The sequence below is a fragment of the Trachemys scripta genome, chromosome 9 (assembly GCF_013100865.1).
Source record: "Trachemys scripta elegans isolate TJP31775 chromosome 9, CAS_Tse_1.0, whole genome shotgun sequence".
In the NCBI taxonomy this organism is placed as follows: domain Eukaryota; kingdom Metazoa; phylum Chordata; order Testudines; family Emydidae; genus Trachemys; species Trachemys scripta.
The window spans coordinates 28,740,032-28,767,182 of NC_048306.1; the positions used below are offsets into that span (position 1 = coordinate 28,740,032).

At 37.9% G+C, this 27,151-nt stretch overlaps 1 protein-coding gene across 1 annotated transcript in view; it reads left to right on the top strand.

The window, feature by feature from the left end:
- LOC117882910 (connector enhancer of kinase suppressor of ras 2-like) overlaps nt 1-27,151 on the top strand; it is a 376,187-nt gene that overhangs the window by 83,787 nt on the left and 265,249 nt on the right. Inside the window, exons 6-7 of the mRNA XM_034781795.1 lie at nt 9,647-9,766; nt 26,807-26,866. Coding sequence (XP_034637686.1) covers nt 9,647-9,766; nt 26,807-26,866 — 180 coding nt within the window. The remainder of the gene's footprint in view (nt 1-9,646; nt 9,767-26,806; nt 26,867-27,151) is intronic.

Here is a 27,151-nt window from a genome sequence, read left to right on the forward strand (position 1 = left end):
AATTACCTCAGAAGGGGATGGAGGCAGAAGTCCTAGGTAGGAGAGGGGGGACAGAAACCAACGGGAGACTGTGGGAGAAGAATTATAACCACTAGAGCCTACTCCCCTCGTGAACCTGGAACTGAATCCAGGATTCCTGAATATCAACTTTCTATGGTCAGCAAATACTGTGACATCCATTGACAAAATGTTCAACCTATGCTGGACCACATAAGGTTGTCTGTGCAACCTTAATTCAACATCCCTGTGCATGTTCATTATGATCATCTTTAATTACATGATCACATGGGATGTATATAAATGGGTTCAAAAAAGAATTAGGTAAATTCATGGAGCATAGGTCCATTCATGGCTAATAGCCAGTTAGGGACTGAACCCTCTGCTCCCAGTGTCCCTAAATTTCCAACTCTCAGAAGCATGTGGCACTGGCCATTGTCAGAGACAGGATACTGGGCTAGATGGACTGTTAGTCTGACCTGGTATTGCCATTCTTATGTTATTATGTCCCTACTATTTTTCCACAGGACACCTACCTCATTCATTGCACAAGATGGATCTTCCAACTTCTGCAAGAAATGGGGCAATGGTCTTACAGACAATACATTCACTAGACAAATCTGATTCATTCCTTGGGCATGATCCACTTTGGTATTTCCTAACTTTTGAGTGCTTGACTTTACATACAAAAAGCTATATTAAGAATGTTAAGGTTGCAATTATTATTTATATTGTCATTATACCAAGGGGGGGGGGAGGAATTATATAACCTGCAAGCAAAATGGTCTGGGTGATGATGGCTATATATGTTGTTTGTTTTTTATTTCTTTGTATTGTATGCATTTTTATTTGCCCAAGCAGTAAACATAAAGGGAATCCTGTTTGCTTATCATAGATAAATCAGATAGTTCACTAATTGCAGTATCCAAAATTAGTTATTTGAATAAGTCACAGCTGAGTCACCCAAAAGGTTACAGGCTTTTACAGCAGAGATTTGTTTCAGTTACTTCTTAAGAAAATTATTCTAAAGATATAAGAAACTCAAGCTTTTCAGTGAGTCTAGTTCTTACCAAACTCCCTGTGAAGTAGAAAAATGTAGAAGTATTGCTAATTCTAATCCCTAGTGATCACAAAACATTCACCTTTGTTATCCTACTTTCCCTCTCCTCTCTATTTTGAGTTAAAATGGAAGAAATTAATTATAGAGTCTATTCTTTGTCTCAGTTTACCAAAATAGAGATAAGGGGCCAGATCTTTAGCTTGTGTAAGGAAGCACAGCTCTGTTTGAAGTCATTCAAGGATTCCTTGCTTTCTAAGTTAAAGCAATTCTGGATTCACAAAAGGAATTGTTACTTAAAATTCTATGCTAATATCAAATCAATATTTAAATGAAGCACTTTGAACAGTACTTAACATAGATGGTTCAGAATTCCTTTGGCATTTTTCACAACCACAACTTAATTAGGATATCATATGTCTGTGTGATAGAATTAGATTTATATATTTTTTATAATTTCTATGAATAATCATAGAATAATAAGACTGGAAGAGACATTGAGAAATCATCTAGTTCAGTCCCCTGCACTCATGGCAGGACTAAGTATTATGTAGAATATTCCTGACAGGTGTCTGTCCAGCCTGTTCTTAAAAGTCTCCAATGATGGAGATTCCACAACCTCCCTAGGCAATTTATTCCAGTGCTTAACCACTCTGACAGTTAGGAAGTTTTTCCTAACGTCCAACCTAAACCTCCCTTGCTGCAATTTAATCCCATTGCTTCTTGTCCTATCCTCAGAGGTTAAAAAAAACAATTCTTCTCCCTCCTCCTTGTAACAACCTTTTACATACTTGAAAACTGTTCTCATGTCCCCTCTCAGTCTTCTCTTTTCCAGACTAAACAAACTCAATTTTTTCAATCTTCCCTCATATGTCATGTTTTCTAGACCTTTAATCATTTTTGTTGCTCTTCTCTGGACTTTCTCCAATTTGTCCACATCCTTCTTGAAATGTGGCACCCAGAACTCGACATAATACTCCAGGTGAGGCCTAATCAGTGCAGAGTAGAGCAGAAGAATTACTTCTCGTGTCTTGCTCACAACACTCCTGCTAATACATCCCAGCATGATGTTCGCTTTTTTTGCAACATATTTAGCTCATATAGTGGACCACAAGCTAAATGACCCCAGATCCCTTTCTGCAATACTCCTTCCTAGGCAGTCATTTCCCATTTTGTATGTGTGCAATTGATTGTTCCTCCCTAAATGGAGTACTTTGCATTTGTCCTTCTAGAATTTTATCCTATTTGCTTCAGACCATTTCTCCAGTTTGTCCAGACCATTTTGAATGTTAATCCTATCCTCCAAAACACTTGCAACCCCTCCCAGCTTGGTATCGTTCGCAAACTTTATAAGTGTACTCTCTATGTCATTATCTAAATCATTGATGAAGATATTGAACAGAACCGGACCCAGAACTGATCGCTGCAGTACCCCACTCGTTATGGGAAATTATGGGGGCAATTAGGCAATAATTATTTAATGATAGTAGACATTGAGATTCAAAAAGTTAAAGCTTTATAACCATTAAAATACAAATGGTCAACATCATCAAAATATACAAAGTAAATATCCTTAAATCAGACATTCATAAGTTCTCAAGCAGAATTTGTCTTACTTTGCCTATCTGTAAATTTCAATTATCACTGGAAATATTTTTGTTGATTTGTGTGTGTCTGATGAAATTGGCATTTGCTGATAAAAAATCCTTCGAAGCCTAGTCATATGGTATTATGTCTCTAAATGTGAATTTCTAAGTAACAGATTTATTTCAATTAATTTTTGGTCTGGAATTTTGATATCTGAACCTTATAAAATGTTATTTTTGTCAAATATGAATATTATCATTTAAAGGAAGACTTTGGTTTTGAACTTTGTTAAAAATAGTTTCTGAGACATACTTTCTTCTGTGGTCTGTCTCTAAACTGTGATAATTGCTCTAATTCCACAATTTAAATTTTGAATTTAAAATAATTTTTACCAGTTCTTTATCATAAAATAATAATTCATCATATATAACAGGTACATCAGATCGTTTGTATGTTTAATTTTGATAGGACAAAAAGGAGATGAAAATATATAACCCAGTGTCATTTTCTACTGTTGAAGTACATTTCAAACAATGTTTTAAAGCAGTAGTGAATTGTATTAAGTTGTATCTTCAGTCTCTGGTTTTAATCTTATGGACATGATTTAAATTAGCCTGCAATGAAGTAATTTTTCTTTTATATACATTAGTTAGTATAACTGACACAAATATTACTAAAATTTGTAAGATATAATCCTTCTCTAGATTTAGCTACAAATTCTGTGATAAGCTGTGTAGTTGTATCACTTCCCTCTACTGGATGTGTCATAGCAACTATACTACTAACACTTTGGGAAGATTCTCCTCTAATTCTAATAAGGATCTGGCCTGCATCTAGATAGATCCAAGTTCTCTTCTTGCTATCTGAGAGAAGGTCTGGGTGGCCATGATGTGCCACGCAGTTACAACCTTGCAGATCTTCAGTGTCCACAAATTTGTTACTTTATAAACTGTTTATTTTCATTAATCAGTCTGATTGTCTGCAGAAATTACCAACTTTTTAGCTCTTTGTTCTAGTCACAGTGTAGGAAGGAAAACTGTTTGGGAAATCATTCATAGTATTTACATTTTGTTCAACAGAAACACAATGTAAAATCCTTTCATGAGAAATAAACTCAAGGTATAGAAATCAGACTGTTTCAGCTCAATTATATGTTAATTCTAGATCTATCTGCATCAAAGAAAGAGAGATTTGTTTAGATATTTTAACTAAGCAACTGCTAGTGGTATTTAGGTTAATAGATGGTAACTATTTTTAAGGTGAATGAGAACCCTTTGTATTCCCATTAATTTAATATAAAAAACCAATGACCGCATGGGTGAAATCATGGCTAGGTTGAAGTTAGTGACAGAAAAAAATGTCATTTACTTCAATGGAACAGGATTTTACCATGTGCACAGACAACACTTTGAATGATTTTTTTCTATTTGTTACTGTAGTATGTGGTTTACATTTTAAAGAATGTGGTGCAAAATAGAATTTACCTGTGCAAGAAACCTTTGTCCACTTGTTAATTTTTTTCTCACTCTCTACCCTTGCATTTCAAAATGTTTTTAAATGAGTTTATTTTTAGTTGTATACAACTTGCTGTCCTGTGTCCTGCTTGCTACCCTAACTGTTTGCACTGGATATTTTGGGATTGTGAAGACTGCTTTGTGTTCATTTCACTTCACAAAAAGTCATACAAGACTATGTACCCCACCAGCAATCAAAGGTCGAAGGGGTTCCTCAGAGGAGGAAAAATACCTTCCCTACCATGAAAAGAGTGTACAATCTTTCAGTCTTGATTTTGGGATGTTAAAATGCATCCACTGAGCAACTAGTTATCTTGGAATTTCTATTTTGTATTTTGTTGTTGTTAATGCCCTCACTACAATAAGTAGTATAAAAGCAACCAAATCAGGCAGAAGAATATAATAATGTTAGATGATGAACTATTAGAGAATTCTTAAGTGTAGAGATTCTGTCTTTACTAGAAAGCTAGCTATTAGAAAATTGTGGATTTAAAAATAAAGTTTTGAAAGGGAAATTAAAAGTGGCTAAAATAGGGTTTTTTTAAAAGTTCTTGTCTAAAATGTTGGATTATCCACCCAGCTCTGCTCTGGGTGAAAAGTATGCTAGAGGACTGAAACATGTGGTGAGAAGATTGAGAACAGATATTTGTAGGAATGAATGGTAGATAGAGTTGATTTAATCATCTTTACAAACAACCCTTGTAAAAACAAACAAAAACCTTCCCCCTTAAGAGAAATCTGATCCTCACTAAATTGTAAAGAATGTTATGACATATCATTGTAAACTGAGCAATAGCAAATGTTAATGGAAGGATAATACAAATTGAGAACCTTACGCACGGTGCATATACGCATACATGAAACAGATTCAATCGATGAGAAAATAAAAGAAAAAAATACTTGCATCTCTTTATAGAGACTTTGGCACATGTTCTGGCAGATCTATTAACCTTTTCCCCTGGCTAGCTGATGCTGCTGTTAAGAAAATTCCAAACACTGCCACAACTGTCAAACTGCGTGGAGCCAGGTCAACTGAAATAGTTTTCTATCTCCATTCTGTAATTCTGTAATACACAAACACTATATGAACTGTTACACACTACTGAGATTACCAATATGCAGTCAGATGTGGAAGCTTGCTAATAAGATTTTGAAATCTTGCCTGGTTTCTCAGTTTCATTGTCAGAGTGTCACAAATCCGTAGGAACCCCTTAAGATTCTGCATCTGTTCTCTTAATACAGTGGTAATGACAATATAACCCTTACTGCTGTGCTTGCTTATACTATGTGTTTTAAAATGAGGAAAGTGCAATGACATCAAGGTGCTTTGTCTGTAGGAGACTGATCTATATTAATAGCTTAAAGAGTGACTCTGTTTTGATAAGTGACTCTGTACAAATGTCAGAGGAGTAGCCGTGTTAGTCTGAATCTGTAAAAAGCAACAGAGGGTCCTGTGGCACCTTTGAGACTAACAGAAGTCTTGCTCCCAGTACTTCTGTTAGTCTCAAAGGTGCCACAGGACCCTCTGTTGCTCTGTACAAATGGCATCATCGGGTCCCATTTTTAATGATCTCAATGATTTCCATATGCACTTAATTTACAAATAAAATATTTCCCCCTAAGTAATGGCCCTGCAAACTCAACTTGGGGCCTGGTAGTCAATCTGGGTCTTCCCTTTTAGCATATCACTAATAATGAAGGTTCTGCATGCCAAATTATGTCTTTGGTAACACATGTTCATCTCTGACCATCAGTGGGTTTGCACAGGCATGACTGTCTGGAACTTAGTAAACAATTCTACTAATATCACGTGAAAAGGAATAGAACCAGTTCACTCTATACTGGTTGTGTTGGCTCTATAGGGTTACAGGACTAAAAAAACAGTAAAAACTAAAATCTGTATATTGTATATGAGTCCAACTAATATATCCAGGGTGAAATCCTGGCCCTATGAAGTCAATGGTCAAGATTTCACCCACAAGGAGTACATCCATTGTGTAAAAGAATAACATTGTTACACCTACAGCCCCCAACTGTAGGATGTACAACCTATCCTGAAGAATGATCCCTCACTCTCACAGACCTCGGGAGCCAGGCCAGTCCTCGCTTACAGACAGTCCCCCAACCTGAAGCAAATACTCACCAGCAACTACACACCACACAACAAAAACACTAACCCAGGAACCTATCCTTGCAACAAACCCCGTTGCCAACTCTGTCCGCATATCTATTCCAGGGACACCATTATAGGACCTAACCACATCAGCCACACCATTGGGGGCTCGTTCACCTGCACATCTACCAATGTGATATATGCCATCATGTGCCAGCAATGCCCCTCTGCCACGTACATTGGCCAAACCAGACAGTCTCTACACAAAAGAATAAATGGACACAAATCAGACATCAAGAATTATAACATTCAAAACCAGCAGGAGAGCACTTCAATCTCCCTGGACACTCAATAACAGACTTAAAAGTGGCAATTCTTCAACAAAAAAATCTTCAAAAACAGATTCCAACAAGAAACTGTAGAACTGGAATTAATTTGCAAACTGGAAACCATCAAATTAGGCCTGAATAAAGACCTAATAAGCTTTCGTGGGTGAATAGCCACTTCGTCAGGCGCAGTGGGTATTCTCCCACAAAAGCTTATGCTTCAGTACTTCTGTTAGTCTATAAGGTGCCACAGGACTCTTTGTTGCTTTTTACAGATCCAGACTAACAGGCTACCTGATACCTGAGAGCCAAGTTTTCCCACATTTAGGTAACTACTCAGTGAAATGCTATTACCTGGCTATTATTTTTAATACCAGATCAAGACACCTATTGATACCATACTCAACACCAAGACACCCCTTTCTCTGTGCACAATAACTGCAGATACCTATGGTTCCAACCTGGAAGTGACTATTAGTTAAAAATAAAAACACCCTATGTGTCACATGCTGAATTGTATGTCCAGGGTTTAAAGTGGTTTTGAGGAAGTGCTGTTCTTGTCAAGACCCAGTGATAGGATTTCAATAAATTGTTTATAAGAAAACAAAGTCTTAGACAGCTTAAGTGCATGTAGTTTCTCTCTGCAGCAATTACTGAAATACCTGAAGTATCAAATTTTTTTGGCCAATTTTGTGATGTTGTTCAATCTAGCTTTCTGTGGTGGCATTAGCCCATCCGGAGAATGAGTCTGTTATTTTAATATAGTATTGTGACTAAAGCACAGGGATCCTAGATCCTATTGCTGGTGGTGCCTGACATGGATTTGATGCATGACCATGTTCAAGTCACTTTAAATTCTATTTCTCAGTCTACAGTGTCATCTCTAAAATTTGGTTAATACTTCCCACTCTCACAATGACTTGTTTGTAGAATGCTTTGAGATTTTTGGCTAGAATGTGATACAAGAACAAAGTATTATTAATTATAATTTCTTGATGGTAGTTTGGAAAGGTGACCCTTTAGAAATGACAAAATTTGGAGCAAACTTAAGAAACCTTTCCCCCCTCTCTATTTGCCTTTAATCTCTCCTTGTTTTTATCCAAAAGATGCCGCAACAGATGCGGGTACAGTTTGTATTATTGATAGTGCCAGACAGAGCATTATTTGCTCTCTCATTGTTGTCTCCTGAGTGTTCTCACATGACAGGTCCCATTCTTTGCAGCCTTTGCATATTTATTATGGGCATCTGGTCTCTCGGTTGTCTGTTGAGCTACTTTAGAGTGGCCAGGTATTTCTTATTATTTTATTTATTGCTTTTTAATATTTTTTCCTGTTGTTAAAATTCTCCATTGATTGTAATTAGGTTTCTGAACCTTGGTGGGGACTTGGTGAGCTACCATCATAATCTTGCTCATTGAGCACTTTTTCCTAACATGTATTTAGTTCTAACCTTTACTTACTAGATTTCCACACACACACATCCCCATTAAACAGTGGTCAAGAGGAAACCTTACATGTGTCTCAAACAATACAAAGGATTCAATGTGAATTGCTTCTGATACCTAGTCTGTAAGTGTGGCATAAAAGTAATTTTATGGGGTAGGGGTAGGCTCAATTCTAAACCGTAATTGTATAGGGACACTGAAGCATCGAAAAGTCAGGTTGGAACATAGCCACATGGCTAATACGTCCATACTACAGATCCCAAGAAAGGGATATGCTTTGATTAAATTTTTATTCTACATGCCAGCTACATATGCATATGTAAAGCATCTGAACAAATTTAATGTGTAGGTTATAGTTGGAATGAACAATGCATATATTCCTCTTCGAGGCCCTGATCCAAAGCCAACTGAAGTCAATGGAAAAATGTGTTTTCTTCAGTGGCCATTTGATAGAGGCTCAAATGCATAGTCAATATGGAGCTGCATGCATACATGTGATTTTACTCATGTTTCAGCTGATACAGAGGTCCAAATGCAACATCCAGGACTCCAGAGCTTTACCCTGGTTTCTAAATGACTAAAGATGAAGTGATTCTGAACACTGTTTATGTATTTAGACAAAGGAGTTGTTCATTGTAACAACTTTGCTTCGTCTGCTTATATATGTAGTGTCAAATGGGATATTAGAATTCATCATGCATTTGAAAATATATGAAGTATAACTTCCCTTAAGGGATTTCACCACCATTTAATGTAATTAAAGTAAATGACAGTGTAGTCCCTGAAGAAAAATGAGAGCATCCAACAGAATTCCCACCAGAAGAGCATTCTGAAATGCATCTAAATGGATGGTTGCAAATTAAGTACAAATATTTTTAGGCATACTATGTCTGAAAGAAAAATGTAGAGAACATGAAAAAAATACGGGAACAAATCCCTTATTTGGGAAAACTGCCCTTGTTTCAGGTGGTCTGGGTTCTGTTTCCTTCTGTTGTTTTTGTTTGACCCGGGACAAATAACTTTTATCCCTGTATCTCATTTCCCCATTCTGTGAAATGACCTCACTATGTTTTTGTATTGGGGAATTGACACCTTAAATAAACACTTGATTTTATAAATTCCCCTTCTCATTTGTTGGCCAAAAAAGTGATTAAATTAATGTGTAATATAATTATTATTTACATATTTTGCTTTAATTCAATCTGTGTTTAATAATGCCATGTACAGCAACAAGTAAAATCAAGTTTACAGGCATGTTTGATAGGGGTGGACGCTTGAATGAATAAGGTAATTCAAGCACACACACTTCGGTTATTTACTTCACAAGAAGGTTCCTTTGGGCTTCTGTGCTGTAGATTCATGACCACTAGTTATGGCATTGATAGGAATTTTATTTTCCCTGCCCCTCTTGTAGTTGGCCTTGTGATAAATATAGAACTTCAGCTCTGTGTTCTATAACAGTAAGAACTAAAAGCTACTGCTGCTCAAATATATATACAATGTAAAGTAAACAATGTAAACAATATTGCCCTTGAATTGTGCTTTAATACCAACAGTTTATCACTTTAACATAAGTGCTTATGATTATCTTTATTTGCTTTTTCTAGTGTAAAACTTTGTCTGGAATCTGTGACCACATCATCTCTCTCTCATCTGACTCTCTGGTGTCTCAGTCAGCACATCTTGAAGTAGTTCACCTTACTAGCGTTATGCCCAGTGAGGGCTTGGTAAGTAAGAATATAGCTAATTCCTTTTGAATATTAAACTCAAGCATCTATCCTTTAGAGTGTTTTCTTTTTTTTAACTTGCCAAGAAACCAATGTGCATTTGTTTTATGCAGTTTCCAGCTCTTTGTACTAGTGCAAGCTTTAGCTGATTTCTATAAGTGGTTTAACTACAGTCTTTATCTGTATTAAAATAAAATAAATCTACAGTACTTAAAGCACCGGAGGTAACCAGAAAACATATTGACAGTAAAGCAGAGCATTGTAATCTGTAGTGAGCTGTAATATAGCTGTTGGACAACAGCAAGATTATTGATTTTATTTTTATGTATAAAAAATGTTGGGCTCCAATATAGAAGTTAATCAGCTACATAAAATAAATAATGTGAGAGATGGTACCACAAGTTTAAAGGAAAGTGATCATATTGTTTTTCTTATATTTAATTTAAAGGCTTTTATGGATTTTACTTCAAATTTCAGCAAGATTACTTTATTAAGGAAGACCAAAACCAACCAACCAACCAAAAATCCCCAAAGATTTGTAGATGATATTTACAAACAGACACTGGGACAGATTCACCCATATGTGCAGCTGCATTGCACCATTCCACAGTTACAAATCAGCTGTAAATCCAGTTGATCTGGTCAGTTAAGCACAAAAGCAATCAGAGTATACTAGTGAATCTGGGCCCATGTCTCTTTTTACAGATTATATTATATTTCTCAGTTATAATCCAGAATTCCACATTTCTTCCATTTCCGCTAATAATAAAATATTAGTCTCTCAACATCTTTGCATTTTGAAGCCTGATGCTGAGTAGTAACGATAACCTGCAGATTCTATAATGTGATTATTGTGCAGGATGTGGGGCCGATGTGTATTCATTTATGAATAATATATGGATATATTGGGTTATGAGAATGCTTGATGTATGGAGTTAATTCACTGTTTGCATGGACTGGTTTAGTTAATAGTAGGGATCTTGGGAATCAAGCAGGAAGCTGAAACAATGAATCCAAATAACACATCTCCTGGTTAACAGATTCGAATTAGAATAATTCGAACAGATTAACCTGAGCTATTAGCTGTGAAGATGCTACTTCCAGGCTCCAGCCAAAGTTACACAGCTGTTTTACCAAGGGTGAGAACACACAGTTCAAAAGGATGTTAAACAGTTAAAAACTCTGTCAAGAGCGGGAGGCAGTTGTCAGGGGCTGTTATCATGAGAAACAGGCTGACTCAGACACTGGTCCTCTGTGTGGGGAGGGGATTTGAAGGAGATGGACATGCCTAAACTTCCTGGGGATTGATAAGCCTTGGGAAGATATACATTCATATAGACTATTTAATTGTTTGCAAATCCTTTTGCTCTTATGATTTCTGTTCCTACTGCTAAGATTAAACAATACTTTTCTTTCAGAAAGCTGCCTGGTCACTGTATTAGCTAGAGGTCAGTTTCCTAAGGGAAGACTTTAAGGTGCCAAGCCCAGTCAGTCCTGCTGAGCAGACACTGAGGCAATAGTCCAAGACCTAGTCTAAGAATGGGAAAATCACAGGATTCCCCCCAAACGCACAGGACAGGTAAAGGCTAGAGGTCTAACACCTGAGGGGCATGCACTCAGAGAGTCTGGAGAGGGGTCAAAAGTGCAGCTAGTCCAGTGACCATGACAATTATAATGCCAAAAAAAATTTAATTGAAAAACTATATATAAAAGAGACCTTATATTGCAATAATGAATGATTGGGAAGGAGATCATACTGGATATAGAAACATTGGCAGCAAGATGAGACCACCTAGCAGACCTCAGACTGGCTGATTTAAGGATCAGACAGGCTTATCTGATTGCATCTCTTGTGCAAGAAGGCTGCTTATATACCACATGGGTCCAGCTATAGGAGTGAGCAGGAGAGACCATACAGTCTCTAGGTAGGTAATTCTTCTAATTGGTTGAGTCCACTCCTGTATCTGGCTACCAGCTTGCAAGCTAAGGCGCCATTACTTTTTTTATTAAATGCTTATTTCATGTAGATCTCTTAATGCTACAAAACAGCCATTCAGTTTCTCTGTGGCTCCACTGTGAATAACTAGTTTTCTGCTGGGCCCAGATCTACTCTGTGCATTTCAGGCCACCCCTTTCCTTAAGGGGAATTCTTTAACAGCCAAGTTTTTCAAAAAATAATTCTTTAAAGTAATAATTTTAACTGGAAGTGTTTTTTGGATACACTGATGATCAGCTTGACAGATATGTGAATATTTAATATTTCTCATTTAAAATAAAAATAAAGAACTACACAATTTGGAAGAACTCAGTATTTTAAATTTAAAAATAGAGAGCATCTCTTCTCATATGGTAATAGTACACATTAGGGAATTTTGGCTGTATAGTTATCAGAGTTTTAAAGTATCACAAAAATACTTTTTGGTTCATTTTCATTGCAGAAATGTATTTTATAAGAAATTTACTTCAGTGAATAGCTGCTGGTGTCACAAGTTGGTTATTTTCCAGTTGAAGTTAAATAAAAAGCTATTTTAAATAAGTATGATTCTTCTTACAGGTGATTTTTTGTAGAGGTCAGCGTGGAGTAACAAATTGGCTTTTTCACTTCTTGAAACCTGAATTCAAATCCTGATTTGGCAGTTTCATTATTATCCCTGTCATTTACCTAAATTACACAGTCACCTCACAATATTGTAGGATGGTAGTTTCTAGCAAGAAACAGTGCAAGTCTGAATTAACAAATATCATATTTAAACCAAAACAATTCCAAAGATTTTTTTTTTACAAATGTTATAAACAAAAAACACTTCACCCATCACTGAAATGCAGCCTTCTATATGGTGAAATCATTATTAGGCACAACAATACAATACATACTTTAGGTGGGAAGGTGAAGAATGCTGTAATCAAAACAGCTAGTGAGAATATAGGTAGGTAAAATGTAATTACCATGGATGGTTGAGCTTATTTTGCCTAATTCTGAAAGTGCTGGAATATTATAGGTTTGGAAGTTCCTTGCAAACGTTAACATTCCTGGGTCCATATTCTTCTTAGAAAAGATCGGAAAAAAGGAACAATGAAAGGGCAGAAAGGAAAAAACCTTTAGGAAAATATAGGATGAAAAATAGAGTAGAGAATGGATTACAAATTATTAGAATTTTTAATTACATAGTCACATTGTATTTTCCACAGGACCCCTGCCTCAGTCCGTGCACGTATGCATATGGGTTCCCAGACACTATTTACTACATATTAACCAAGTTCTGTACTGCAGTGGATTATTAATTTCTTGATGGGCATTTTTATGGCACTCTTCACTGTAGTATCTGTATGCTTCACAGACATTAATAAGTTTATTTTCACAATGCCCTTGTGTGGTAAGGTGGTATTATTATCCCAGTTTTATAGGAAGTGAACTCAGGCACAGAGAGATTAAGGTTAAAATTGTCAAAAGTGTCCATTAATTTTGGATGCCCAGCTTGAGATGCCTAGGGCTTGATTTTGCAGAGTATTTTACATTTTTATAGACCTATTTAAAGCACAGCATCTATTGACTTCAGTTGCAGCTGTGAGTGCTCAGCACTTCTGCAAATCTGACTCCAGGCATCTGAGCACCCATAAAATTAGTGGTCATCTATGAAAAATATGGTTTGTGACTTGCTCAGCCTCTCTCTTAGGACCTCTGTGACTGAGGCAGAGATGGAATTCTTTTCTTGAAGGTGACTCTGACATTTTGGGGATTCACCCAGATTACTAAGAGGTTGTGTCATCACCTGTCCTGTAACCCTGGGAGTTTCTGTGCTGTGCATCTTTGGTTCAGATCCCTGACACCAGTAGCCTACTTACAGCACAATGACCTGACCCTGGCTTCCACCAGCCTGGTTATTCCTTGCAGGGTGACACCAACAGTTCGTCCAGCCTTGAGTTGCCCCCAAATCATCTCCCCTGCAGTGCTCAGTTCCTCTCACTATAGCTCCTTATCAATTTCGCTGCTCCTTTAAAGAGACAGTATGCAGCACCGGTCCGGTCCAAACCTGTTAATTTGGTTGAGGATTTTATCCTTCAGTTTGAAACACTGCACTTCTTCTTCGTATGGCTGATGTGGATGTAGAGCAACAACTGTAATTTTGTATTTAGATGGTTAAGCCAGACAATTGCATCAGGAGTAGCGGAGCATAATGCTGTGATGCCTCTTTCATATTTGGGAATCAGCCATTGAGTCATTATATGCTCCATGGTCTGTTCTGGGTGACCACAGTCGCACACTGGAGAGTTTTTAATTTTCCATTTGTGCATCAAGTACCCACATCAAGTAACACTGCACTGAGATGGCTGTAAAATGTATTAATAAAGAACAGATATTTAAGTGATACCAAATAGAAGGAATTGAGATAGAAATGGTTACAAACAAACCAAAGTAAAATTACGATTCTAAAACAAAAACCTAGCTTAACAAACTAGAGCATTTTGTTCAACATAGATTTCTCATGACAATTGTTCTTCCAACATGGCTGGTCAGTTCTTAGCCGGGGTCCAATACAGACCTTGAAGTGCTTGGTTTCTTTGTCTCTTCAGGTGAAGGATACCAAAATGGCTTTTTCTCTCTGCTCAGATCTTCAAAGTTTTATCTTTGTTCTCAAAGACAAGAAGCCCTCCTGAGGCCTCAGCTTGCTATTTTTACGAGAGAGCTGATGCCAGGTTAATTTTTGCAGTCTCCTCCTCCAATAGTTACGTGGCTGCCTTCACCACTCATTAATTTGATGGCTTTAACTTTTATGTAAATGTAATTCTATTGCGTCTGCTCAATTTACATAGGAGACACATTCAAGCAGGCAGGACCACATTCCTTTGTCTAGGGCAGAGTGACTTAAGTCCTACCTGCCCAAATGCATTTTAAAAACCTATTTCCAGCTCATATTTATAACTTTTCATACATATCATCCATACAGACACACACAATAATATTAACTGTCCAGTGTGTTACTCAGTTCATATGTGATACCCTGCATGACACCTTGTAGATGCAGATTATGATAACAGTGAGTTGGAGTACACTCAGCTGGTCAGGCCTGCTGAGGCTCAGTGCTAGACACCAGAGAGCTCTCGGCATTGGGGTGCTCTCAGGGCCACAGTGATATTAAACTGTATTAACCATGAGACCATCCTTTCTCTTCCTTCAGTCCCCTATCTCCTTCCCTAAAGGCCTTTCAGCTTCTGCACCAAATGAGACAAGGGTCCTACAGACAACAGCCTTCTTCACAACAAAGCCTTGATTCATCCCTGGAGCAGGTCCATGTTGTGCACTGAATGAGGCAGGGGTTGTGGGAAAAGTAGTATGTGCTTATGTAATTAAAAGATTGTATCATAATGCACATTCGCAGGGAAGCTGAACAAGACTCACAGACTTTAAGGACAGAAGGAACCATCATGATTATCTAGTCTGAGTTACTGAAGTCCTCAAATTATGGTTTAAAGACTTCAAGGGTCAATAGGCACCTTAATTCTGGTATTTCCTAACTTTTGAGTACTTGACTTTACAACCTTAATGTTCTTCTAACGTACTTCTTTTAAAAGACATTTCCTACACTTTTAAAAAACAAACAAACTGCAAAAGAAATGTTCTCATATGGAGCCATATTGATACCTGGAGTTGGAGCTTTAGATCTACCGCATAGACATTTACCACTTGAGATAATGGAGTAACTGTAGTAAGCCCTGTGGTTTTTTTTCCTTCTAAATGTTCTTCAGCAAGAGAGACTTTTTAATGGATGTGCTTTTTTGTTAATATAAACCTGTTTTTGTGGTATTTTAATACTCTGATACGTGTAAGGGGAAGAGTATTTTAAAAATATATATACACCATATAATCCCATTTTGCTAGCTTTTTCTTAGCAAAGGTATTCCTCATAGGCTTGCAATTGGAGAAGGCATGGTAGTAACGAACTAGCTAGCACTGTGAAGAAGCTGTCTCTAGTTTTTTGATCAATTTTTTAAAATAGCATTTGCAATTCCCATTTTAGGAATTATGCATCTAACTGGAGTTCTTCTCATGCAAACACATTTTTCTTCTATAATCCCAATTTTGTTGACAACTAAGTTGTCAACACCCTGAAGCCAAACTTTATGTTGTCAATAAAATTACACCATTGTCTGCTGATTTGGGGGCAAAGAGCCAGTCATTTTCTGCCTCTCCCCATGACAGTTACTTCACTGCAAGCTTCACTTTCCCAAAGGTTATGGGTCTGTTACAGGAGTGGCAGGGTGAGGTTCTGTGGCCTGCAATGTGCAAGAGGTCAGACTAGATGATCATGATGGTTCCTTCTGGCCTTAAAATCTATGAGTCTATGAGGGTGGGACCAGGCACCAAAACTGGGACCAGGGAGAACCTCTCTCTCCTATGCTGAGTGATGACTCCTCTGGCTAGCACCCTGGCAGCATGGAGGGGAGACTGTCTGATTTCAATAAACTAAGGGGAAAAGCTAGACTGGGAAATGAGTAGATTGGAACAAGTTGTCTGGTGAGACTGGGAATGAAAATGGGATGGGGAACTAGTCGGGGGAGTGGAGACTGGGAACTGGTGGGGGTGGGGAGGATGTGTTGTTGATTGGTGGAGGCTGGAACTTGAAGCCTGTGAGGGAAATGACAGAGGGGGTTAGAAACACTGAAACTGGATAAGAGTTGGCACTGGGTAGGCAAGGAGAATGGGAGTGGGACCAGGAACCAGGGATGGGGAAGAGACAGAACTAGGACAAGGACAGGTTGGGGGGATGGGACACAAGGAATCAAGCTGGGGAGGACAGGCAGAAGAGACTGTGACCAGAACAGTAAATTATCCTTCAGAACCTGAAATGGAACCATTAGGAAAGGGATAGATATTATGACATTTTCTATCTTATTATCACTATATAAATCCATGGTACACCCACACCTTGGATGCAGTTCTGGTTGTCCCATCTCAAAAAAGATATATTAGAATTGGAAAAGGTACAGAGAAAGGCAACAAAAGTTATTAAGGGTAGGGAACAGCTTCCATATGAGGATAGATTAAAAAGACTGGGACTTTTCAGCTTGGAAAAGAGATGACTAAGGGGGGATCTGAAAGAGGTCTATAAAATCTTGAATGGTGTGAAGAAAGTGAATAAGGAAGTGTTATTTACCCTTCACATTACAGAAGAAATGGGGGTCACCCAATGAAATTCCTATGCAGCAGGTTTAAAACAAACAAAAGGAAGTACTTCTTCACACAACAAACAGTCACCTTGTGGAACTTGTTGCCAGGGGATGTTGTGAAGGCCACAACTATAATAGCTTTCAAAAAAGAATTTGATAAGTTGTTGGAGGATAGGTCCATCAATGGCTATTAGCCAAGATGTTCAGGGATGCAACCCCATGCTCTGGGTGTCCCTAGTCTCAGACTGCCAGAAGCTGAGAGTGGACAACAGGGGATGGATCATTTGATGATTGCCTGTTCTGTTCATTTCCTCTGAAGCACCTGGCATTGGCCACTGTTGGAAGACAGTATACTGGGCTAGATGGACCAGTATGGCCATTCTTATATAAATGGAAGTCAAAATTCTTGAGTCCCACCATTCTTCTATGGGCAACTTGTGGGCTTCATCCTCATCTGTTGCAGGTCCACACAGGAGGATGACAACCTACTATGTTAGCAGTTACTCAGTTAGCTCAGTGTCCGAGGTTTGTGTGGTGGATCCAACCCTGCTGATGACTCGTGGGTGTCAATATGCTACATGATATTTTTTCCAGTTTTGATATTTAAAAAAGAAACATGGGAAACGATATATACAAAAGCTACATTAAAAGAACATTTTTAAGGTTGCAAAGTCAAGCACCCAAAAGTTAGGAAATAGCAGAATTAAGGTTACTTATGCAATCTTAATTTGTCACCCTTGTGTATATACATTATGATTTCCAGAGCAGTGTAAGAAGTCCTTAGTGTGAATAAGGGTATCATAGAAGTTTATATTTTGTTTATGTTTATATCTATCTATTTCAAGCCCCAAATGAATAGTTGGGAGAAAAACAGACTTTCTGAAAGATTCATCAAGCCTGTTTTTTCATTTTTATTGGATCTGAAATCTCTCAATCCACACCAGAGGCCCCCAACAATCCATCCAGCAAAGCCAGGGAACACTATGAAGAAGAAAAAAAACAAGCCTAACAGAAACATGTTCTACGGGATTTTAGGCTCTACTGGAGGGGATGACTTACAGATCTAAATGCTAGTTTTGAAGCATTTTGTTTTCCTGGAGCACAAGTTCAAAGCTATGGAGGATTTGCACATTTCTGCATTCCTCAAAGGTTAATAAACTGAGCTCCAAGCTGTTTACAGTAGATTTTTCAGGCAAAATCTCAACTACAAAGTACTGTCTGCTCTCTGTAGACATTAATGAGCCCAGGATGCATTTTGAAAGAACAGGGATTTGCACCAGTGTCATATGAATATTCCCTTCCTGTTACTGCTGTGAAGAGTCCTGCATTCTATAAGGATGTGATGTTGCGTCTATTAAAAAGCATAACAAAACTTCTATTAACTATAATAATGCAGGACTGGGTGCCCTCTGTATGAAATTTATCAAGTGTTTTAAGATTAATGTTTTTCTGTATAAATGTAAAATATTATTGCAGTACACTCAATTTTGGGTTACTGAGTCAATATGGCTGCTTTAAACCTTGCTTACAGTAGAAACATTTTACAAAGAATTTCCACCATTGTTCACACTTCTTCAACTCCAGCAGTATTAGTAAGAGTTACAGTGAGATCTACAAAACAAGCAAGGTCTGGGGAGAAAAGGATGATTGATGATTCAATTTCTCAACTATCATATTTCATTAACACTATATTTTGGCATGGGATATATAGGTATTAATTGTAAGAATTTTTTAAAGATATATTTATATTTTAACTAGGCTTCTTCATTATGGAATGTGCTTTATGTGGGAACATCTCAGTGGTAAAGCAGTAATAAACTCAATGAAGACAGATGGCCTGTTACATCTAGAGCAAGGTCCAGCTGTTCTGACTAATTCTACCTGTGAATGTCAGTTTAACTAGGTGCTTTCTATTGGGTTTACAACATGTTAACAGAAGGTTTCTCAGCAGTTCTGGAGTCCTTAAAAAAAGAAGTGCCTGAACACAGGGCAGTCAGAAGCCCTGGGAGGGAGGGAGCAGGGGGTGGGCTCCTGCGGAAGGCCCATGGGAGCAAGGAGTGAGAGAGTGAGCAAGGAGTGCAGAGACCACTTCTTCCTTGCCTTCTCCCTAACTGTGTCTGGCTCCTGCTTCCCTCACAGGACAGAAAGGAGCCACCTGGCCCGGGACCAGCAGAAGTACTGGAATACCATTGTGGCTCGTTAAAAAAGCGCCAGCATGGAATTTCAGTGTGTTATGGCATGATTCAAGCACTGTGTCTAAGAGACCAAAAATGTTGCAGTCATATACAAACTTTCAAATGGAGCTACACTCAGAGCCAAAGGTAGATTATTCTGCCTTTAGCAGATAGTGGAAAGAAAATTCTCTCTGAAAACCTTTTGTTTATCTCTGGCACACCTTAGGATCCGTGTTACAAACAGGAAATTTGGAGGCTTGGGATAAACACATTTCAGTATAGTTTAAAATTGACTGTAGAAGTTCAATTCTTCCTCTTTACAAAACTTGATTTAAAGTAATGCAGAGCAACCCCTAAAGTAGTATCGCCTTAAATTGTCCTTTACAAACAATATATTTCTAAGTCTCAGTGTCATCTTACACAGAAGGATAAATAGTCCTTTGAGGATCTTCCTATCAGAGAGAGCAGCCAAGAGCTGAACTGAACTATGTGTTCTCTGCATAGCAGGACAGGCAAGCACTGACAGTCTGCATATCAAGAACAGGGTATTTCATGAAAAATGTTTATAGTACTGCAAAGGGTGATTTGAAGTGCCGTCTTTTAAGTGGAACACATTTGATTTCTACAATACATGCCCTGGACAAAAGAAAGAAAATTACTACAAAAGAGGCTGTTTTTTTTCAGTGTTCTAGTCAAAACTTTCTCCCCAGTGGAAAAATACAATTGCACCTATCATATTCTACATACCAAAGTATGTAAAAAAAGAAAAGCTGAATAAAAAGACATATTTTATGGCTTTACTAAGTGAAAGCCCGTGTTGTCATATGAGTGTAATTTGTAAAGTGTATAAGCTGAAAATGGCTGTGAATTTAAACATTGGACAGTAACAGACCATGAATCCCAGAGATTATTGAACCTGGTGATGTTCTAAACAAAAAGAGCTCTCAACCATTCTTGTAGCTGTTTCTATCACGGACTCAACAGACATTTTAGGCTTCAGAGTGACACACACAGTGACAAGTATCAGGGGGTAGACTTGTTAGTCTGTATCCACAAAAACAACAAGGAGTCCAGTGTTCACCTTAAAGACTAACAGATTTATTTGGGCATAAGCTTTCGTGGGTAAAAACCCTCACTTCTTCAGATGCACACACAGTGACAATCCTAGAATCTTATTATGTAGATAAATAGGTGCCATGCATTACTATACACAAGCTTATAAAAATAAGTTGTCATGATAAAAATGTTGTCCTTTGTAGTTTAATTTTATTCACATTTGTCTTATTATTTCTGAAGTAAAATTTTAAAAATTCACCTTATTCGCATATTGTGATAATAGTTTACAAAAACAGGTGCAAGCTCATTTTTCTATTGTGGAGACAAGGGATCAAAACTTTTTATAATACAGCCTCATTTCAGTTTTGGGGGGTTCGTGCATGTAACTCCTCAAGCACAGAGAAGAGCCTGTATTCTTTTTTTTTATTCCCAGACTCACCAAGTTAAAAAGAATTGCATATATCAAAAGATACATTCTTGTTCTACCTAGCCACACAATTAGTCCAAATTTGTAGCAAGAACAGTATATGCAAGATATAAAAAAGTCAAACAAATTACCTCTGACTCACATGGAATTGATTAAATCTAGGTGATAGGTATGGAAATGTAGAGATGCAGCAGGCATGTGCATAATGTCTGATGTTTGTATTTGGGAGTTTGACATGCAAATTTATTTAAATTCTGGAAGAGCACATTTTTTTAAAGACACAGATCCATGAAAACAAAGAGAGGAAAATAACAAGATTTTGTGATGCTTTACTTAATGTCAGGCAAACATTGGAATAATAAAAACAGTATCTATTAACTTTTAAATTTGCAAGACTGAATAACTTGTACCTAAGAGTTTCAAAAGAATTGGCTGAGGAACTCTTTGAACTATTGATGCTGATTTTTAATAAATCTTGGCATGCTGGAGAAGTTCCAGAGGTCTGGATATAAGCAAACACTGTGACAATATTTTTTAAGAAAAAGCATAAATAGGATGATCAGGGTAATTATAAGCTGATTAGTCTGACTTTGATGCTGGGAAAAATCGTGGAATGACTGATACAGGATTCTATCATAAAGAATTAAAGGATGGTAACATAAGTAATGTGAATCAACAGTCAACAAATTCAGGCTAGAAATAAGGCACACATTTTAATAGTGAAAGTAATTTTACTTTTGGAACAGCGTACTTAGGGATGTGATGGATTTCCATCACTGAAAGTCTTTTAAATCAAGACTGGATGTCCGTCTGTAAGATGTACTTTAGCTCAACAAGAAGTTATGGGTTTGATGCAGAAACTACTAGGTTATATGTATGGTTTATGTTTGCAGGAGGTTAGCCTAGATGATCAGAATGGTATATTCTGGCCTTTAAGTCTGAGCGTCTGTGGACATAATTCTATGGGAAGTAGGTCTTTTCAAACAGACTTTAGAGTATATCATTTTTTGATGAGATTACAATTTTGGTTGATAATGGTGTGCTTAAGTCTATTATGTGTTGACATAATATACTGAGACTTCAGTAAGGCATGTGACTTTAAACTGCCTGATGTTCTGATTAAAAAAATTAGCAGTGTACAAAATCAATGTAGCACTTACTAAATAGATTAAAAACTGTCTAACTGGTATAAAAATAAAGTTGTTAATGGAGAATCATCATAGTGTATCTAGTTGAGTCTCACTGGAATCTGTTCTTGGCCCAATGATATTAATGATCTTTATCAAAGATCAGAGAGGAAATTATAAAATCTTTGCTGGTAAGGTTTGCAGATAACACAAATATTAGTAAAGTGGTAAATAATAATGACAGATCAGTTGTATAGAATGTTATGGATTGATGATAAACTGGGTTCATTCAAACAACATGCATTTAATATAGCCAAATTTACAGTCCAACATGTAGGAACAAAGAATGTGGGTCTCACATACAGGATGGGGGACTGTATCAGTAGGCTTGCTTATTGAGCAGGGCATCTCACTGGGAGCACATGACACCAGTGCTCTGGGATCTGCACTGGCAGCCCATTGGTCTCCGGCAGAGGTGATCCCGTGGAGGGCATGCTGGGTCACGTGCCCTCCATATTCATTGCTTGGTTTGTACTGAGCATGCTCAGTAACGCTGCTGAAGCCAGCTGCTCTCACTCTGCCCCACCAGATGGATGGAGTTTAGGATGTTGGTTTGTGACCTATAAATTGCTAAATGACACGTAACTGGCCTTGCTGCTGGACTGCCTCTCTCCTCCGGCCATACCGCTCAGCCACGGTCAGGAGGGGCACTTGAGCTGGATCTTCCTAGTTATCAAAGAGAGGGGCAGATGGAAGGGAGTTTTCTGTGAGAGCTCCGAGACTTTGCAAATTGCTCACCCATTGTTGGGAAATGGCCGAGGGTATATGTTTTAGATGATGAAATGGATAGGTGGCTGGCTGGCTGTATTCCTGTGGAACTGATTTCATTTAACTGAATTTACTGTATAATTAATTATGTTAAGACACCTAGAGTCTTGGATAGGCATCTTGACTAAATCTAAATAAACAAAAAAAAAAAAATCCTAGAAAGCAGTGACTCTTAAGAGGACATAGGGGTCACAGTGAATATGCAACTGGACAGGAGCTCCCCATGTGATGATGTGGCTAAGAGAGCTAATGTGAACTTAGTAAGTAAAAACAGGAGAATATTGAGAAGTATGGTGAAGTTATTACCTTTTTATATGGCATTGGTCTTAAATCCTTATTTCGTGTCTTTCTTAAAAATATGCTTTAGTTGAACCTGATCAACCTTATAGGCTTGATGTAGAAATTAATGGGTAAAATTCTGTGTGTTATGCAAATGGTCAGCTTAGAATAGATGATCATAATGGTCCCTTCTGGTCTTAACATCTATAAATCTTTGTAGAAAATGTCAGTTTCCATTAATTATATCAAGACTAAGCTTGGCTTTTAAGCTTCAAATGAGTGATGTCCAGTAAAAATACATGATGCTATTCATAAAGAAAAAAGAAAAAAAGAGGAAATAAAATTGACCTTATTGTCTAAGAAATACAAGAGTGTTAGAAGTAGATAGGTTGACTTGTCTGCTCTTGCTCCTAATAGCTATCTATCTAGCTGCCATTTGTTAGGTGGTATACTGCCCTTCCAGGTTTCAGCCACAGAAATCATATGGACTTGAAGTATTCCAACCCAAACTGTTCTCAAGGAAAAAAATGCAAAACATTACAATTATATCTATGTGACGTGACATGAAAGATTGTCTTCGTTACAATGCCTTAAGCTCAACAGCCTGCTGATCTTCTCTTGGAAGAGCAATGGGAGGTCAGAGGCACAAACTTCAGAGCCTAGAGGAAAGTGTCTTGTCCAAATAGGTGGAGGGAGTATATCTTTTTCTTTCTTATTTTTCTTTCTACTCTTACTGACAGAAGGAAGCACTAAGCATTGGACCTAATATGTTTTAGTTGCATTTTGTTCTTTAAAAGATTTTTTAAATATAGAACCCCAGAAATAGAGAGACCTGGCTGTAAACCAGAACCCAGAGTTCCTGGTGTCTGTGGGTACATCTCCATGGGGATAAAAGCCACACAGTACCGCCATAGCTGGCCTGGGTCAGCTGAATCGGGCTTGTGGGGCTTGGGCTGCGGGGCTAAAAATTACTCTGTAGATGTTGGGCTCAGGCTCACAGGGTTCCAGAGTTCGGGCTGCAGCCCAAGCGTGAACATCCACATAGCACTTTTTCAGCCCTGGAGCCAAAGCCCAGTGAGCCCAAGTCACCTGACCCAGGCCAGCTGTGGGTTTTTTATCTCCGTGTAGACACACCCTGTTTGTACAGCTAACCCAGGCAGTGCTAAACCATCCACCATGGAACTTGCAGTATCATAGCAGTTTTTCTTGGGTACATCAGTGGTCTGCAATGTCTGCTAATAAGGATAGCGGTCTCAGAATCACGTTTTAGAGCCCAACAATTTTTGTCATGTTCTAACAGTATGTTGCAACATGTTGACATTTATGCTGTGATGTTCCAAGAGAAGAATTGGTCTCAGTGAGAATTGATCCTGAAGCAGAATTCCAAACACCAGAGCATTCTTTCTACTTTTTCTGTTTGTCAGTAGCCAAGCAGAGGAGTTGACAGTCTATCACAAACGTGAAACGGAAATAGTGTTTCTGTGAATCACAGTATTTTGCAGTACCAAATCCATATATATTTAACCCAGTTAAATTAACAGATTTCTTTCATTTTTAAAGAAAGTTTAATACAACAGAATATCATCCTTTTTGTGGTGTTCATTTGTAGTTTGAGAGTGAATCCCTAGTTCCTGATCTGACAATCTTTACTACATTGAGTAGTCCTTACTAATGAGATTAGTTCTATTGGAGTCAATAGGACTACATAAGAGAATAAGAATAAGGGCTTGCCATAGTGGATCTTGGATAGTAAAGCGACTATAATTCTTAGTCTTCCTAAGCAGGACATTCAATGGAAAAATTGCAGTGTCAGGACCCTAGCATTGAACCCAGGTCTCTCAGTATCTTTAGCCATTGTGCCATGGCAATACATCAAACTGCTGCCCCAACCAACAGCCTTAGCGCTAAAGGCCTACAGGCCCACAGCAGCCAGGCACCTGATTGGATGGACAGGCAGTACTCTCATTGGGTGCCTGGGCTATATAAACCCCCCAACAGGAAGAGGAAGCTGTCTGAGTGACAGACCATTGCCTGCTGATTGCTGCTTAGACCACCTTGCCATGCTTCTCTGCCTGAGCCAACCTTGCTGCCTTGCTGTTTAAAAGAAAAATGCTGCCATGTTGCCTGACCTCGACTCCCCAGCTCACTGACCCAGCCCCTTGGATTGGATCTTCTGGCTGCTGATCCCTGCGAGAATGATGACAATTGCCCCAGACTGCCTCCAATACAGACTGACCTCTTGGCTACCCAATTACTCATGCACCCTTGACTACAGCTCTGGACTGCCCCCTAGCCCGCCTTGGCCACTGGGCCTTACAAGAAGTTTGCAAACTGCATCAGTTGGCAACAGTTCGGCTGCTGTCAATATCATTTCCTTCCCTAAAAGTGTAACTTGTGATTAATATTTTATGCAAGCAGAACTTCTTTGACAAAAGTATCAAATTCATGATCAACATCTTAGTAAACTATAAACTGTTTTTGTTTTGTTTTATTTTTAAAGCAAGTAAAATATCCTAGGTACTTTAGAATGATTTTGCAACATTTATGGAGAAAATTGATTTCCCCCCTCTCCTTAAGTCATAATGATGGTATTGTATAGAGTGGAATAGAATGGTTTTCTAAGTTGATTTTCATACTCTGAAAGAACTTTATGAAGCAGTAATTTTGTTAATGGCAATGCAATAGTAATGTAATACACCCAATATGGCAGCTATATATTATGCATTCAGCAATAACTTAAAAACACCCTTGAAAACTGTAACCTATTTATTGGGACTGAAGAGAGGGAATATTGGCTAGAAGGACACACAGGTTATCCCTTTTCAAAAAATGTGAATACATCTAGTTGAAAATTATCCATCTAAGTGTTTATCAATGGAAATTTGGGGTTTGACTAAATTAAATATTTTGGCCAAAAAAACCAAAATATTTTGATTTGGGTGTGCTGTTGCAGTGCCTCATTGGACTTGTCCTCAGTTGTCTTATATTCTCTCTGGGCCAGGTCTCCCAGACTGACACAATCCCCTGTGATGCACATTGGTCATGTGACTCCCATGATGCACTGCTTCCCCTCACTAAGAGAGAAGACCATTGTTCATCCTGAGAGATGTAATCCCAACAGGGAGCCCAGCCTATAGGGAAGATCAGGGGTGAGGGGGAGGCATGAGGCACCCAGACTTACAACTCTTATGAGGCAGCGCAACAACATATTGGAATAAAATTTCTTGCTAAAGTATTCAGATTTTTATTTATTTGTTTGTTTATTTAAACCAGCAAGTCTAAATTTTCCATGGGGGTAGGAGGGACATTTTTGACCTCCTCTGGTTGTGAGGCTTTTAACTTTACTTGGACAGCAGAAGGGACTTCAGAATCCTTCAAAAGAGGATGATTTAATAGCACATTTCTACCTTGTCAGCATTAAGATGAAAGCTCAAGTCTTGGGGTGGTACGTGACACTTTTATTAAGAGGCAAGAGTGCTAGCTGCTGAACCTTCCTGACACACCAGGCTTTATCTAGTTTTATTTTTTATGGAATCAATAGACCTCTGGAGTATGGGCTATTTAAGTTTAAAGCCTCTATTTCTGCGCTTTACCTGGGTTCTGACAACTTTAGTTCTTTTTTGAGATTAGTAACGTAACAAACTACTGTGTGTTTCAGATGCCAAAATGAGTCCAGCTTCTCCTATCATGTTAGTTATTAAATCCTGTCCAAAAGATTTCTTATCCGTTGATGCTGGAATTAATGGAGGTGCATTCAAAGGGAACATGTATTTTTATATTGACTCTTAATATGTTTTTGTTTTAATTTTGTTTTGTAAATTGTATTCAACCACAGTTTGCTCTAATGCCATTGACTTTAATCCAGAACAAGCATTCTTCCAACATCTTTTGTTTGTTTGTTGCAATATTAAAGAGAGCTAGTTTTTTTGTAGCAGTAACTACTCACAGATACTAATTATTCCTTCTCTTGCCATTTTTTTAGGGGATGTATATCAAGTCAACATATGATGGGCTGCATGTAATCACTGGGACTACTGAAAATGTAAGATGCTTTATTCCAATGAGACCTGTTTATTACACCTACAGTTAGCAAGAGACATGTATACTCGGTATATTTCATATTATGAAGATTTGTTTTAAATCAAGCCACTGTTTATTAATGCTTTAATTTTTTGAGTATCTTCATTATTATGTAAAAAAATATATACAGCAGATGCTGCTTAATAGCAATCCTGATATTAACAACTTCTAGCTAATAGCAATGTTTTGCTGGGTGTCAGTCCTGTCCCATTGACTTTAATGTTAGTAGGATTTCGATATTGGCTAC